The following is an 18,296-nucleotide window of genomic DNA, read 5'->3' on the forward strand; positions in this document are numbered from 1 at the left end:
AAATTCTTTTAAGCTTTTTAAATTGCAAATTGCTATTATAGTAAGTAAAAGTACTAAAACTGTATTTTTAAAATGCTACAATTCAGATCTTTTGCTTTTACTAGTAAAGCGATATTCATTATACCAAAATTGTGAGACTTAACCATACCATATTTCATGTATTCTAAAATGCCATTAATAGTAGCATACACATTTATTTTTATGCCATTAAGAAAAAATTCTTCTAATTAATTCCAAGATGCTACAGATTAAAGATGCATCACAATTTCAAAGGGGTTAAATATGTAAAAAATGTCTTAGAGCTGATGAAACATAGCAATAAAATTAATGAGTCTGATTTTTCCCTTCATTGATAAGTTGGGATAGTTTGAGATTAAACCAGATAGGCAGCATGCAAGACCATCCATATTTTTGAGCTGTATTAATGATTTCCAAGACACTCTTGGCAGTACAAATATGCTTCTGGTCCAAATGGGCCAAATCTGGGAAATTCGTATGGATCATTCATTCCACAAAAATGTTCCTTGGTCATGGACGTGAACTATGTCCAGAAAACTAAACCACTATGAAGTTGCTGAATTTCAATCCACATTCAAATTCTGATGTCTTTCTGAGGCACTAGCAAGTCAAAACGTTTTTGTTTTCAACATTTGAAGCATATACTCCTGGATGTGTATGCACAGAACTGGCTGCAGAACATATAGTTTACAAAAGCTACTTCTTATTGCAAAGCCAAAAGATTAAAATAAACTCCGCAAAGCATCTTAATTATATCAGTATTTTATTTTTTTTTGATTGGGGTAGCACTTATAGGAATGAGAGATTTAAAGAAACCACAGTGAATATACACACTTTATGCAAAATATCACACAGGAATTACTACTGTTTTAGTAATGTACTGTACTTCTCTGCTCTCAATTTTCAAAGCCATTAAATAGAAAGATTGAATATAAATTGCTCTAAGCAGAGTTATTTTTTTCTTCAACTACTCCTTCTTTTTCTTTTAACAGTACTCTACTGCCACATGGACATGTTTATTCATGTGTCTCATTGATTCATGTGCTTAACATTCTTATTTATATCTGGTACACAGTTGATATTGTAAAATATGGGTTTGTGGAGTGAGACTCTTGATTTGAAATAGCTGGCCTATAAAACTAAGCTATTAGATTAACAAGTCAGTGCATTAAAGCAAGGAATCAACACAAGGTTGGTTTTCAGTCTGTTTATCACTTTCACACCAGAGGAGAGAAAAAAGTGACTTAACATTTGCATAGTTCTTTAGCCTGTCTGGAATGATTTGTACACTTTACTAACATTGGGCTGGCAACAGCTAGATCTTACAGTCTTGTGCCAGATCCTATGTCTTTTAAATATTTTGTGTGGTACTATCTGACGCGGCTTACCCAGAATGGCAGTAAACGAATATATGTTTGTGACAATCCACTAGCTTTAGTTTTCTAAAAATTTTTATCCATCAAGGTCAATGACCAAGTTACAAGACATTTTCTGCTTTTCTATGCAAATTTTATTCTCTATGTGGTTAGTTAAGGGTCCTGGGATTTTGAATGTTATAAGTGACACAATATGTCAGGCTATTTATGACATTACAACATGAAGGAACCATTTACAAAGAGTGTGACAGATTTTAAAATGATATCTTTTTGTGTAAACTTTTACATTTTGGGTTAAAAAAATGTTACTGTGTGTCGTGAGTGCTAACATGGAGAGTGTAGACTTGGTCAATATTATCCCATCTCTTAAGCAGAAGCATGAATTAAGCACAGATTTGGAACTTAACTCATTTTGTTAATTATTTTAATCTTTCAGAAATCCTAATTCATAGTGAATCTTGCTCATTGATAGAGTGGGAACAATAATATTGGTTTCTGTTTTGTTTTGGTTTTATTTTTGTTTACCTCCTCAGTTTTTTCCTCCTGTATGATTATATTCCATTTGAAATGGGTCAAGATGTGAATTATAAATGGGAATGGTAGGCTTAAAACCCAGGCACTTATGGGTCCTGTTTGTGAGAGACAGGATTTGTCTATAGGATACTACTATTTCTAAAGCATATTTCTTACCTACTCTGTTTGTGCTAAGGATTGCAGAGAGAGTATTTAGGGGGTGTTAAAGTGGATAGTAACCTCACTAGGCGCCTGCTAAAGATCGGGCTACACCAGGGTTCATCCACTAACTCCTCCCGATTCAGAAATCTTAGTTTTCCATTTCTTACTCATTTCTTAGTTATGCACAACTGGCAGGCACAAAGCTGGTGCTAAGACAGGGCTTCCCGAGTTTGCTGCTAATTTATTTCTTTGACTAAACACTTTACTTTAGCATGGAAGGAAAACTGATTTGAAACAAATGTATTCATGTTACTGCTTTGTTAGAAAAAATTAGTATCTGGTCCTAAATGCATAGATTCTTTGCAAATATTCTCCTCTTCCCCAGAAAAAAAATCTCAAACATACAAAGTAATTAAGTAATAAACAGGCTCAATTTAAATTCAAAGAAATGGTTATTTGGAGTAATAATAAAATACTCTCAACTATGTTGTAAGGAGTTCAGCATACTTGAATTACTTCATGTACTTCTGAAAGATAGGACCCATTAGAAACATGTGCATTGCTCCCCAGATGGATCACTGTAGAATGCATAAACAAAAGATTATCTGCTTTGAAGTTATTCAAATGTGGATTTGAATCCTAGGTCTGGCACTTGCTGTGTGAACTTGGGCAAATTGCTTTCTCTCTCTGAGTTTCAGTTTCCTTTTTTATAAAACAGACATCATTATATCACCTTGGAGAGCTATTGTGAGGGGAAAAAAGTAATATTACATTAATACAGTAGTTTCTGGAACATAATAGGTATAATGTTAATTCTCTTCTACCCGGATGCCCTCAGGAGGTATTCTAGATCCTGAGAATTTCCTTGCTGAGGATGTGTTTACACAAGGCCCATATTTCTTAGCTATATTATATTTTGGAGTCTAAAGCGTTCCCCCCATTGTCTGTATACCTTTCTACTTTCATTCTGCTCTCTTTTTTGGTCAGTCCTATTGAGTTACATGGCCTTGATGATGACATCCACAGAAGAGCCTTGTTTGTCTGTCTTTAGCCCTCATCTTTCTCTAGAGCTCTAGGCTCCTGTTTGTATTACCTGTGGATATCTCACTTTGATATCCTATCAACATATCTGAATAGGGGCCCCAAACTGAACTAATAACTTTTCCTTCCAAACCTGCACCACTTTCTTCATGGCTTTTGTTTCAGTTTAACTGACTATCCCAGAAAGCTTGGAGTTATATTTGATTCTTATCACTACCCCTATCCTTGATAGTCTGTCAGCCACCAAGTTCCATGGAACCTGCCACCAGAAATCTCTCACTTTCATCCCTTCCTCAACTTCCTCTGCCCTTAACAGGGTGCAGATCTAGTTACCCTCCTCTGTAATTATGGAGGTGGCCTTTCACTTATTCACCTGACCTTCATCCATCTCTTCCCTTTTCAATCCATTCTTCACTCAGCTATGATAGTTATCATGGTCTCAAGACTGTCGTTTCACTTGTCAGAAACTTCAATAACTGACTATCACTTTCAGACCAAACTCTAAAACAGTAGTGTGATGTTAATATTTATGTCCTGATTTTGCTCAGACCTACTTTTTAATTTTAAATAAAATTTCTTTAATTAAATGTTTTCATTTAATTTCAAAAGTTTTCAAACATAGAGATAAGTATAAAGATTATATAACAGAAACCAATATACTGGCTAACTAGAATTATAATTTGTTGATATTTTCCATATTTGCCTCATATTTTTGTTATATTTACACATGTTTAAATAACACCAAAGTCCTGCCTCCTCATCCCCTTCCCCTCCATCCCTGGTATCTACCAACCTTATTTTCCCCTTCCTTTGCCATATCTTATGCTCTTGGCGTAGTGAGGTGAAAGAGAGGTGATATTTAAGGCGAGAAGGTCTCCTAGAGATGGTTTTCTAAGGACATGATCTGAGCACACATGACCTCTCAACACAAAACCTCCATGTTATTTATCATTTTATTCTTTAGAAGACGGAATCACTGTCTTGTGAGGAGTAGGCAATATAACGAAGTGATTTCTAATCATGGCCATGACACTTAAACAAGCAAGGCACTTAACCTCTATAAATTTAGTTTTCTTATTTGTAGAGTGGGCATCTCAGTACTTACCTCAAGAATTGTGATGATGCCTTGAGATAATGTAGTTGAAGTGTCTGGATCAGAGTCTGCCATCTAGTAGGCGCTCGATAAATTGTACCTGTTAATGCTATTAACACATCAGTTGAGGAACTGGAATGGATCACAATAGACCAGATGATACAGTGTTGTTCTCTTCTTACAGGAGCACTGCATTATGAATGTGTGAGTGCCATCAATGTGGCCCTGAGATTTTTAGGGGAGTGTTACAAAATCCAGGATGTTTGGATTTGGTTTGATCTTACAGCGTGACAAATTCTAAGTCTACCCATAAGCCTGCTCCCCTCCATCCGCCTCTATGTCATCACAGAGGCTAAAGTGCATTACTCTGTGCGAAAGTGTCCAGTGGTCATTGCCTACAGGGAACTACAATGTAGCTGCTTCAGTAAAGGCACTGCTACCTGCTACAAACCAATCTCATATCCTCCATTTTATTTAGTTTAATTTTTGTACTTGGGCTAGGAAATAGTTAAGTGGATTTCTCACATATAACTTTGACTTGAATTATTTTGAAGTGACTTCCTGAAATAAGACATCAATGTTACATCTACCACAGAGGAAAAAAGAAACCATACATATATGAATGATTATAATCCTCGCCCAGGGCAGGAGTTTCCCAGCACGCCAGAAGAGGCCATAAATCCATGTGATATCCCTGACTACTGCATTTTACATCTAGAACTCAGAGTAACTGAAAGGTATGTAAAATTGTGAGCAGGCAGAAAGTGGGTTGACTATACATCTGGGAAAGTTCTTATGCATTGCTTATTCCAGGCTGTTCGTCTTGTGCTCATGAAGTCTGGCACTGTAACACTTGTGGTTGATGACAGGAGTTGAATAACTTGTGCTCAGCTGAAACATTTATCCTCGTAAGAAACCTCCCTTCTTTTAACTATTGGTTAAAGCCCTTCATAGATGACATAATACCTTATTAGTATGGGAATTAGAAACAATCCTTTTCTTGTTCTGATATTGAAAGTAACTCATATGAAGGATGATAGAACTTTCAGTGATATATATATTTTATATATATATATATAAAAAACACATGAAACCCTAACTATTAACATTTAAAAGATAGACGGATATAAATATTTCTCATGATTTAGGAAATTTTGAAAAATGTATTGATGAGGCCAGCTCCCAGATAGCATTATACTAACTCTGAGAAGTCAGATGGCAGATAACTTGGGAAAGGATAGAAATCTCATCTGGATTTTTCACATTTGCTTACAATTCACAATAATTTAGGTTGAGAAGATGTATTTTCATCATGCAAATATGTTAATGAATAAACAAATTCAATTTTTGTTGAATAACTCTCATTAAGGATCTATGCCCATAAAAATTTGGATCGAAACATAAGGGCTGAATTAACCACTGCTTGTTCTGAAATTAGTAAAAGTGGTTGAGTAGAGCGCAAACTGAATCAGGAACTAGGTAAAGATTTCAAACTGGAAATAATAAATCAGTTAATAAAATTATAATTTATTTGATTGATTCTTTTAGTATAGACTTCTCTAGCTCTAACTAACATAGTTTTATTGATATTTTATTGTTTTTAAAAACTTCAGGCATTATCTATTGACTTTCTAATAAAGACTTAGCTATATTTTACCAAATCCTCCTCTCCTGACTACTGGGAAACACAATTTCCATAGCTCCAGTTTCCCAAATACATTTCTATTGTCATTTTGACTATATTAATATTCATATTAACTTTCTTAAGTAATGCAAATTATTTATAATGGAGCCATGTAGCAAACGATAATTATTCTTTCTTGCTTGCTCAATTGGAGTTAATAATTATATTGTTTCTGTTTAGTTTTAAAATATGTATCACTAATACAACCTCGCTTATTCTGTGATATTAGTGACTGTGCTGTATCCTTTATTTTTGAAAAATATATTTATCAGTAATTTTATCTCTCATTCTCTGTTAGATTTCTAAATCTCTTTTCAAGATGATATATATTCCCTTCAAGCATTTTACTAGCATCATCTGCTGAAGAAGTCTTTATCAAAGCCTTCTGACTTGCTTCTGCCTAGATTGGCTACCCCTCTGTAAGAGGGCACAGTTGAAGTTTAGAGATCTATCAGGCCTGAAAATGACATTAGTTTACCCTCATATTTGATTAATAACTTGGCTGGATATAGAATTCTAGGCTGGACAATGCTTTCTTTCATGCTGTTAAAAGCCTTGGTCTTTTATATATAAGTATCCAGAGTTGTTGAGAAGTCTTATGACATATAATTTTTGAGACTTTTTAAGCACCTTTTTCTCCTTCTACAAGCTTGTACTATTTTACCTTTGTTCCTAGTGTTATAAATATGCTTTGGTCTTTTTTTGATCCATTTTTTCTGCTATAATATTTTAAATGGACAACTCTTCATATTTTTGTTTGCAGAATACTTATTTTTCATAGCATTTTGTTATTGTTCATGGATGCAAGATCTTTTCTTACCCATCTAAAGATACTACTGTTAGGTTTTTCGACATTTACGTCCCTGCGCAGTCTTTGTTATCTCCATGTTGCTTATTTCTGCTGGCTGTTTTGATCCTTATTTTCCATATTAGAGAATTTCATCAATATCAGATAATGTGTTCTAATAGATGGGATTTGGTAATTGTGGAATTCCTTGTAGAGTGATTCTAGTTGTTATTTGCTTAAGAAATTCCTAACATCAGTGTCTTTGAGTCTTTTCTCTGGAGACTTTTGAATTCTCCAGGTATTATTTTAAACACATTTCTGAAGGATTCTTCCAAATCTCAGAAGTTAGTTCAGTGTAAATATTTAAGATATTAATCTTCCTTTAATTCCTGTGTTTACTATAAAGTGCTATAAACTTTTAAATGAGATAATATTACTGCTTCATATGTGTTAGATTATTTTCCAACCTTGCTGCTTTCTATATTAGCACTGCTATCTACAGATAGGCCATATTTTCACACATCAGCTGTATCAGTAATAAAGGTAGTATTTGGATCTTGGAGGGACAGTCAGTGGAGGACCCACATCTCCTCCTCTTGCCAGGGTTTGTTGTGTCACAGAGGCTAAAACAATCACATGCTTTCCTGTGGGAATTTGGACCTTGTCACAAGAACAGAACATTTGGAATCAATTTATTGATAATGAAAAGACTGTCCTTTTGTTACTGGCTGTGGGAATTTGGACCTTGTCACAAGAACAGAAACATTTGGAATCAATTTATTGATAATGAAATGACTGTCCTTTTGTTACTGATTTTAACAGCCTCAGAATTGCCTGTTCCTGTCTTTCCAAAGACCTTAACTTCTCTTTTGGTGCTGTGAAATACTCAGTTTCCAAAGGATTAGCTTTTCATAAGTTAGTAAGGGTTGTTTTCTGTTGCTTTCAATTGAAGATTCTCAACTAATTCAGCATACCATCCCATTTAAAGTTTTCTAATATTCTGATACTGGTATTTATGGGGATAATAATGGTAGTAGGGCATTTAAATTGCTTATTCGATAAATACTGTTTTGAGGATTGTTTTCCTCTCAAAATCATCCAGGAAAAGTACTTTAGCAATTAACTCTAGATCAATAGTGGTTAAATCCTGCATTGAAACATAATAATTATGAAAACTACCCAGGGTTTTAACTTTGGGGTGTGGAAATACTTTTGAATTTAAATGGCTTCTCAACAATTTACATTGTTCCTCAGTCTCTTTGTACATTGTCCTTGAAGAATAAGATTAAAACTAGAGGGAATGTTTTCCACTCCCTGAAAATGAAAATTGATGGTAGAAAAGGGAAGGACATTCATGGTAGCCTACACAGCACAATACAAATAATACTTAATTAATGTTTTTGAAAATACTTTTTATTGCTCAAGAAAAATATTCACTTGTTTATATATTATTTGTCATAATAAGGGGGAGAAAAACCATCTCAAATTTCAACAAGAAAAATGTAAACTTTAACGTTATAGAAAAAAAACCCAAAACAGTCTATTTTAGTTCATAATACACATAACATTGAGTTTAATAATTTTAAATATATAGCACATCTCTTGTTATTTTGGTAATACTTCTAAAATACATACAACTTTGACACAAATATATAAGATATCTAAGTACTGTAAAGTACCTGAAAATGGCTTAACTAGAAATCAAGTACTTTTCCAAATACTTCCTTTCCAAGTTCCAAGTTCATTTCCAAACATCTCATTTCTAAGTTCATTTCTTTTCTATGCCTGTAAAATTCATCATCCAAGACTGCAAGCCAGAATCACATCTGTCTTGCAGCCTTGGCTTATGAATTTTACAATGATAGAAGACATACTCCTGTCAAGAACAAAATCTATATACAAACAAAGTCTATATATATTTTCTAAACAAGGAGATACTTTAAAAAATTTATTTCCATAGATTATTGGAGAATAAGTGGTGTTTGGTTACATGAGTCAATTCTTTAGAGGTGATTTGTGAGATTTTGGTGCACCATCACCTGAACAGTATACACTGCCCCCAGTTTGTGACCTTTTATCCCTCACCTTCTTCCTACCCTTTCCCTTTGAGTCCCCCAAGTCCATTGTTTCATTCTTGTGCCTTTGCATCCTCATAGCCTAGCTCCCACTTATGAGTGAGAACACACATTGTTTCGTTTTCCATTCCTGAGTTACTTCACTTAAAATAATAGACTCCAGGCTCCTCCAGGTTGCTGAAGATGTCATTAATTCATTATGAAGAGATAATTTTAAGGGCTCAAGATAAGTAATAATGTACAAACAATTATAAAATTTTAGACATTTTGTTATGTAAAACTATAAATTATTTAGGTTTAAAAATAAATGTAAAAATTTTCAGTAAGGAAGACCAAAATGAAACAATATTTTAATGTAATTATATTGAAATTTATCATTTCTATTACTTCCATTTTATCTTGTATCTACTCTAAAATTGTATATGTGTGTATGTCTAATCACCCAGCAGATTCTTCTTGCTTGCTGCACAGATAAAAAGCCAATTCTCTGAGACAATGGTATTGCAGTAGAGAAAGAGTTTATTAATTGCTGGGCCAGCCAAGCGGAAGGACTGGAGTTATTATTACTTAAATTAGTCTCCCCCAAAATTCAGAGGCTAGGATTTTTCAAGGATAATTTGGTAGGCACTAGGGAATGGGGAACGCTGATTGATTGAGTTGAGAATGAAATTATAGGAGGTCAAAGCTACTTCTTGCACTGAGTCAGTTCCTAGGTGGGACCACATGATCAGTTGAGCCAGTTTGTTGGTATGAGTTACTTATCTGGATGGTTCCACCTCATCCATCAGAATGCAAAGTCTAAAACCACCTTGAACGCCAATTGTAGATTTTACACTAATGTTATCTATAGAAAAAATTGGAAAGGATATGAATCTTGTAACCTCTGGCTATGTAACTCCTGATCATAATTCTAATCCTGTGGCTAATTTGTTAGTTTTACAAATGTGGTTTTGGTCACCAAGCAAAAAGAGGATAGTTTTGGGAAGGGGCTGTTATCACCTTTGCTTGAAGGTTAAACTATAAAATAAATTCTTCCTATAGTTACCTTGGCCTGCACCAAGGAATGAACAAGGGCAACTTGAAGGCTAGAAGCAAGATGGAGCCAGTTAGGTCACATTTTTTTTCACTGTCATTGTTTTTCTCTGTCAGATTTTTCTCACTGCCATAATTTTTGTAAAGGCTGTTTCAATTATATGCATGTATATACATATGTATATGTATACAATTGTGTTCAATGTAAAATTTAAATACATACATTTTAAAGGTTTTTTTCCCCTTTAAAGTTGATGAAAAATGTCTTACACTTACAATCAGAAAATCTGGTGATGAATCCTACTACCCTTCTAGTAACTGACTAATAAATGCCATATTGAAAATGTCCCTTAGTTTCCCTGAGATTCAGTTTTTTATCAATTAAATGTGTTATTGATTAAATTTTGCCTACCTGTATCAGTTAAATAGGGTAAGTGATACTGTACTAACAAATTACCTCCAAGTTTCAGTGGCTTTAAAATAACATCCTCGCTCTCTCTTTTTTTTTTTTTTTTTTTTTTTTTTACTGCTCACCTAAGCAACGTGTCAATGTTGTAGACATACTCCATCCCTGGGTCTATGGCTCCATTGCCTTCCATCTCATTATCATCATGGAACAAAGCTTGTAGGGGCATTACATCTGGAATCAGATCTGCTTCTAAAAGAAAACCAGGCATTACCGAATGAGAGCCAGCTGTCTGGTGGGCGGGGGTGGCAGGGCGCAGAGAAATCCAGAGGAGAAGTAGATGGGCTTGTCAATGTGGTATGGTCAGAGGAGCTCAAAGATGAAAAGTCAATCTCTTCTTTCTTAAGAATCACATATGACTTGTGGCCTTGGCTTTGGATTTTACAGGGATAGAAGACATACTTCTGTCAAGAAAGTCAGCCACTTCCTTCTGGGCTCTTCTAATGTCTTTTGCTTCCTGAGCTCAAGACCTTTTCTCTTTTAATTCCATGGCAGATTCCACAGGATTCTAACTTGCCTGTTCTCTAAGTCCCTGAACAGTAATGATGGGATCTAAAGTTGGTTTTGAGGCTGCTTTTACTTCAGACTTGGGGCAGACAACTTTTTTTCCTTAGGTTTCAATGTTGAGGGTTTGTTATGAACAAGCTTCCACCATCCTGGTTATCCAAATTCCTGAGCACCTGAACAGAAGTATATGGGACGTCTCACACTGAGGCAACCTGCTACTGTGCTCCACCAGTTTGAAGTCTTTTTATTTTTCCCTAGTAAAAAAGTCCAATGTTTCCCAGTAAAAGTCCAGATATCTTTGTTCTACCTGAAATAACCTTGATGTCCACATCCTTCCAGAGACAAATTGTACATTGCCAACATGATGACTTTGCTGCCATGTCAGCCTCCGCCTTTTATACTGTTCCTTGCCATCTGCTGAGCAATCAGAAAAAGTAAATCTAAAAAAAAATTATCACCCTTAACATAACTGAACTGTCCCCTCAGCTGTCTTGTTTTTATCCATTTTTGGAACTTGTCACAGAAGCAGGACAGCTGCTTCTCCATCCACAACACATCTTCTTCATTGCTGTTAGGGGATCCCTGCTCTAGTCATGACATAAATCTACTGATGTCTGATCCTCCAATTGACAATCAGGGGAGTTTCTCTCTCCACTTCAATTTCATCCAGCCCTTCTGAGGTAGATGTTATTGTGGCTCCATCACTGTGTTGACTGATCGAACTACTCAGGTGGATATAACTATCTCTTCCTTCCTTCTCACAGGTTTAGCAGCACTTTTCAGTCACAATCCTAAGCTCTGGACCGTGACCTTAACAGGACTTTTACCAGGATCACACAGACAGAAACTCGTCAGGAGACTGTACACCCATACTTCTTTATTCAGACATAAGGAACTTTGAAAGCAGTAATTTACAATATATGATCCACTGTCCTTTATTTGATCAAGTTTAAAAAGATAGTGACTAAAAAAAGATTAAGATACCACTAAGCTATTCTCCATCAACAGGCACAGACACACACACACACACACAATGTCATCTCTCCCATTGATATTTCACATTCATTTCAAGTTAAGTTTTTTGAAATCCTTTGCCAATAACGTCTTCTGTCTTTCTGCTTCAAGTTGCACAGTTAAAATAATCTGTTCTCCCCAAAGACGAATGTTTACTTTTTTTCTAATTTTGTCTCTCAGTGTCTCTGATAACTCCATCATGAAGCCTCTGCTGGTCCTGCCATTGCTCCAGATGCATGCTGGCCACCGTGGCTGCTGTCAGCATCACCACCGAGAGGCCCAGAAGTGCCTTCAAACTCTTCGACATCCCTGTGTCAGCTTCCAAGGCCTCTTTCTCCCACCTCTCAAGGCTGGTCAGTAGTATTTAATTTAGTTCAACAAACATCTATTGACTGTCTATTATAGGTAAGGCATCAAAAGATTTACTAACTAGTGGGGGAGGAGACATACAAACAAAAATGATCTATATTATAAGTCAGAGTAGAATAAGTGGTGGAAATAAGTGCAATAAAAGAAATATCTGGGGAAAGAGAAGGAATAATATTCTGACTTGGGGACCAGATAATGTTTCACAGAACTCTAATATAAGCTGGGCCTAGAACAACGAGTAGGGTTTCAAAAGCAGGAGGAGGGGAGGTATATGCAAGGTGGGGCAGAGGAAAAAATATTTCAGATTAGAGTCAAAATATGAGAAAAATCATAGTGATAAGAAAATTTATGGCCTATTTGGGCAATGTCAAGCAGTCTGGCATGACAGAAACATTTTGTCTGCGTGTGTGTTTGTGTGTGTGTGTGTGTGTGTGAGTGACTAGACCATGAAGAGCCCTGAATGCCATGCTGAAGTGTTTAGATTTTATCCCTTAAAATAGATGCCCTAAAAGGTTGCCCAGCTAGGGAATGATATATGCAAACTTTTGCTTTAAGAATATATATAGCTCTTGAAACTGAGTGAAGAGTGATTGATAGACTGATAGAATGACAGTTAGATCTTGTGGAACAAATTCAAGCTAGGAGATCCAGAAATAAGAATGTGAGAAAGAAAACAGGAGGGCAGAGAGAATGGAGAGGGACTGATACAGAATATTGTGGAAGTGAATTCAACTGGACTTGACAACTGCCTACATATGGATAGCAAAGGAGAGGCGGGAGTTTTTTACTTGGGTGATATTCACATTTTCTCAGCATTTACTCCCTTCCCACTAGGGGGTCATGCAATAACTCCACCAAATTCAGGCAATGTCCCTGGTCTCTTCTTTAGTTTTTCCTTCCTAAATTCATTCATATTGTTGGGCATACAGATTTTGCCTCACTGCCCATGCTTTGGGCATTGATGTACATACAGGGTCTATAATCATAGAAGCAACCTTATTTAAGAATCGTGTCCCAGTGATCTTGTAATACTGATCAGTAGGAGTAGTACTTTCCCTACCACTGGATGCAGACTTGAGCAAGCTCCATAACTCTTCCGTTCATCCTCAAGTAAGAGAAAGAGTTATAACCACTTTAAATGACTTGTCTCAATTAGGTAAAAAAATGTGTAGTCAAATAACAAAACTTAGAATGTCATTTAAAGTATAAAACCATTCTCCCACCACCCCTTCCCAAGCTGGGGTCTGCTCTGCAATGGGTGCTGGAAGCTCAACTCCTAGCATTTCTTCTCTTCCTTCAATTTGTTAGTCTAATGGGAAGAGAGGAGAGAGAAGGGAGATGGAAAAGTTATCTTTGTTCTCATTTTAACATGACTTTACTCCCTTGGAGCCTGACTGATGATAAAAGCTAATTCTTTAGTGGGCACTTTGGTGGAGTCATTGGAAACCCTTGTGTATCATCTCATCTATAGTTCCCTTGAGTTCCTTGATACAGATAAAAGTTTCCCTATTTCCTCTGGTCACTTACTTCCTCTGTAGCTCTTAGCAATTATTTGATTCACCTTGAACTCTTATCTGCTGAGGCCTCAGCACAGGCAGTCCGTATAGGGGAGGCTCTAATACAACTCACATGCTGGCTGACCCTCATCTGGTCCATGGGAAGCATAAACACATTCTTGACTCAGACAATAAATCAGCAGATAATAAATTAGTAGATAATAAATCAGCAGCAACATGCTTCTAAAGCTGCTGGCCAGACCATCCCAATCCCTAGATTTTCTGTGTATGAGTCAAGCAATAGGCTGCTATGTCTCCAAAATACATAAGACTCATCAAACTCTAGGCAATCCCTATAAACTCCCTCTCACCAGTTTGCGATGAGGCACAAACAGCTGTCAACTTTCTTTTGTTCTTCAAGAGGTAGGGCTTGAGGATGGAAGCAGTAATCCACAAAGACATTTTTTTTCCATGCGAAGATAGTTTCTACTTTTGCTCTCATGACTATTTTTAAACTTCAAAAAGGCTGAGGCATTTGAGAGAATCATGGAATCAGTCATTAACCAAATTCATTAAAATTTTTATATGGTTTAGCACCCCCTTTCCAATGCAGAATTTTTAATATTTTGATATTTCAGTTGAAACTTCCAAATTTAACATTGGTTTCAATCATTGCCCATTTGATTCCCAAGCCCACCTTCTTCTTGGAGGTTGTTCTACTGTATTCAGGTTTCTGTTGATCCAAAACCTCCAGCCACTTTACTTTCAAATCCAGCTTATATGGGATCCTGGTGTCAACATCTATGCCAGAGATGCGAATCATTTTCCTGGCTGGAGGGGAGATGAAGAAGTGATGGGAATAGAGAAATGTGTTGTAACTTCAGCACTGTTAACATTGTAAGTCAGATAATTCTTCATTGTGGGAGTCTGTCCTGTACATTGTAGGTTATTCGCAGCATCAGTGGCCTCCATCCATTGGATGCCAGTAGAAACCCCATTTCCTGGTTGTGAAAACAAAACAAAACAAAAAAGTCTCTAGAAATTGCCAAATGTCCCCTGGGGGCAAAATCACACATAGTTGAGAACCAGTGAATAGAGTAAGAGAAACAGTTTAAGTTTTGCTGTTTGTGGTGAAAGTAATGATTTTGGTTGCGTATGTTAGGAGAGGAGCTAGCAATATACTTATCTGGGGTGATTCAACAGTTGTGGTCTTGCATGGATAAGCTAAGTCAAAGCTTGACTTGTGGTGTGGGAGTCATTTGTACATAGCTGATATATGTATACCAGTGTGGGATAAGTAGTGAAAAGGACTGAGGAGAAATGAGTGGAAGACCTTTGTTCAAGGAGTGGACAGGTTGTAATTAGAGATTACAGTTGACTTAGTAGGGTGTGGTGGGTCAATTATAAAGCAAGAGAATGTTTCAGAAAGGAGTAGTAAGGAAAGAATGTTAACAACTGTTGAGAGGTGAAGGAATACTTCTTTCTGTTTGACTCATTCAGGCCAGACTCCAAGTAGGGCACTTAGATGGGCCGGCCAGTCTTTATTTTTTATTGGAATTGCAGAAGGCCCAGTATTGAGTCTGATTTGCCAAGTGTCTAAATAATTTTAAGAAAACTCATCATCTTACACAGTAACAACATGAAAATTCTCATATACCAAGAAGTTCTTTCTTTAACAATAAAGCTCCTAGACTTTCATGATGACATTTTTTCAGAACAGATTCTGTGAAGTCTGTTGTGTAATAGCACCATCTGATATATCATTTCCTAGGGTGGAATTGTTGACTGAGACTAATTTGTCTGTTCACAAGTAAGAATCAGAAGACACTGCAATATCTTAGACTTTGTCAAGTAACAGAAAACCTGAAGTGGAACAACATACCAAGGATGATAATGGTTAATAAGCTAAGCACAAAGACTAGAAGGAGCTAGAGAAAACAGGTTATGAATATTTTACATCAGTAGTTCTCAAATATTTCGTTCTCGGGACCCCTTTATACTCCTTTTTTTTTTTTTCTTTTGAGACGGAGTCTCGCTCTGTCACTCAGGCTGGAGTGCAGTGGTGCAATCTTGGCTCACTGCAAGCTCCGCCTCCCAGGTTCACACCATTCTCCTGCCTCAGCCTCCCGAGTAGCTGGGACTACAGGCGCCTGCCACCATGCCCAGCTAATTTTTTTGTATTTTTAGTAGAGATGGGATTTCACTGTATTAGCCAGGATGGTCTCAATTTTCTGACCTTGTGATCCGCCTGCCTCAGCCTCCCAAAGTGCTGGGATTACAGGCGTGAGTCATGGCGCCCAGCCAACCCCTTTATACTCTTAAAAGAGCTTTTGTTTATGTATATGATATGTATCTTTATTATGGTAATTGAAGCTGGGAAAATTGAATATACATGTATGTGTTTATTAATCTAAAAAGAGCAATAAGCCCATACCTGTTAACATAAATAATACATTTTTATTAAAAATAACTATAGTGATAATAAAACAATTAGTGAGTATGAGGGCTTTTTTAAAACATTTTTGAAATTTTCTTTAATATCTGGCTGATAAAAGACAGCTGAATTCTCACATTACCTTCTGCACTCTGTTATGATCTCACACATTATGTAGTCTCTATGAAACTTAATGTACATTTAAGGAAGGGTGAGTAAAAAATACAAATGATGTTTTAGTATTATTTTGAAAGTAGTTTTAACTTCCTAGACCCCTAGACAGGGTCCTGAGAATCCCAAGACCACACTTTGAGAACTGTGGTTTTAGAAGATGGCTGGAAGGTTTTTGGAGGACTAATGTTAGTTTTAGCAAAGGCATCAGATTTTTGAAACAGGGTTTTAAGAAACAAAACTGATAGGAAAATATTTCCCCATATACTTGATCTTTAAATAAGCTTGGGTCATGGCAGGAGGCAGCTAAAACTCTTATTTACCGCTAATTTTTAGTAGTTTTTAGTTGCCTTCTAAAATTGGTTATAATTATTATCTATCCACTAATGTAGAGTGAGTAAGTTCTTTTATTTCTGTTTCAATAAAGTTCAGTCCTGGATACGACAAAAGGAGCTTTTCTAGAATGAATATTTGGAATGCAGAATTTACATTAGGTAATATTAGGTAATAAATATAAATGACGTTAAAAGAGTTATTAACGTTTCCATTTGCAGTATTAATTTTGGCCAGGTAGATAATACTCAGAACATAAAATCTTTGGTAAGGAGAAAGCTGATGTTCAATAGTTTCTGAAGTATATGATAAAATAGATAGCATGGACCTAGTATTTTCTAGGAGGTCATGGCAACTCAGTCAAGCTCATGTATGATAGAAATATCTAAGTAAATTTAAAGGATTATAAGGCTACCTATCTATCCATCAATCATCTATCTATCTATGTATCGTGTATTATAAAACTACTTCAGTCTATACCTTATTCAACTCTTAGGAGGAAATAATATATTTATTAACAGTATGGGCTGTGAAGCAAGATTGCTTAGACCAAATTTTAAGTTTACATAATCTCTGTGCCTTTTGGTTCAGTTTCTTCATCTGTAAGGCTGGGGTTGTAATTTTGCAGTATTATTTTAATAGTGTAATCAATTTAATGTGGTTCTTATAGTGTTCAAAATATGCAATTAGAGATAAAATTCATAGCACACTTCCTGGAACAGAATAAATGTACTTTACCCATTGCTTTTTAAAACTGTGGTTAAGAATTATGAATTTTATAGATATTAGATGATGGATTTAGGATTTAAGAATATATTTAGGGATGTAAAACACTTTCTTAAAGATAGATCTCTAAAAAGAAGAATTTGTACCTTGCATTAAGAAAGTTTCTCCAAAACTCTGGGTTTATAAACAAGTTACTTGATGATAGAGGCATAATGGAACTCGTGAAATAGACTACTATAAAAAGAGCAGTCCAGACGATAGTCTTGGCTTTGAAAATTGTTTTATTTTTAATTAATTTTATAAGAGCTTAGAATTTCTCATTCAAGTCAGGTTGAAGGTGTTTAATGAGTCGAGTACCTGAGCAACATGTAGGATTGCTTCTGGCTATATGTGATGGCCAGCTACCATAATCCCTTGCCTCTTCCCTCCCAGCAACACTGTGAGCTCTGGAATGGCAACATTTATAATATATAATGAGCTTAGCCCCTTGCACAGGGGTTAACCAAAGCAGGATATTTTTACTTTGATGTTTTAACTGCAAGGGTATTTGACTATGTTGGGTTCTACTGAGATGATGTTTAGTCAACATCAAAGAAAATTAGAACTAACATAAAGTAATTGAAAGTGTACAGAAGCATTGGTTTATAAATTCTAGATATATAGTAGGCTTTCAATAAATAGTTATTGCTCTATATGTAATACTTTGTAACAAATCAAACACACAGAAGGGATTATTCAGCAATTGTTGAAGCACATTTTAAAGAACAGGCCATTTTTAATGATTCCTTTAAATCAACAATGATGATCAGATTATTCTGGAAAAATTTATTACCTCTCTAGAATAGGATGGTTATTCCTGAGGCAAAGAGGTAAAGTTGCATGTAAAAAAAACTATTGCTTCACAAGCCTTCACTAGATCCACTGTGCTGGTGGCAGTATTTTTCCTCTTTATACTGCTGTTTCCATTATTGCCTTAAATTTTTATTTATAGATAACATA

General features: G+C 35.8%; 1 protein-coding gene and 1 pseudogene across 1 annotated transcript; both read right to left on the minus strand.

Moving 5' to 3' along the window:
* Positions 1–10,311: 10,311 nt before the first annotated feature.
* Positions 10,312–11,517, minus strand: LOC101003466 (annotated as a pseudogene).
* A 299-nt stretch (positions 11,518–11,816) lies between these two features.
* LOC101003121 (protein PET117 homolog, mitochondrial) lies at positions 11,817–12,075 on the minus strand. Its single transcript, XM_031665855.1, is given in 2 exon segments — positions 11,817–11,936; positions 11,938–12,075. Coding segments are annotated over 2 exon segments (258 nt in total).
* Between the last annotated feature and the right edge of the window lie 6,221 nt (positions 12,076–18,296).

Source organism: Papio anubis, chromosome 4 (assembly GCF_008728515.1).
Source record: "Papio anubis isolate 15944 chromosome 4, Panubis1.0, whole genome shotgun sequence".
NCBI classification, from domain to species: domain Eukaryota; kingdom Metazoa; phylum Chordata; class Mammalia; order Primates; family Cercopithecidae; genus Papio; species Papio anubis.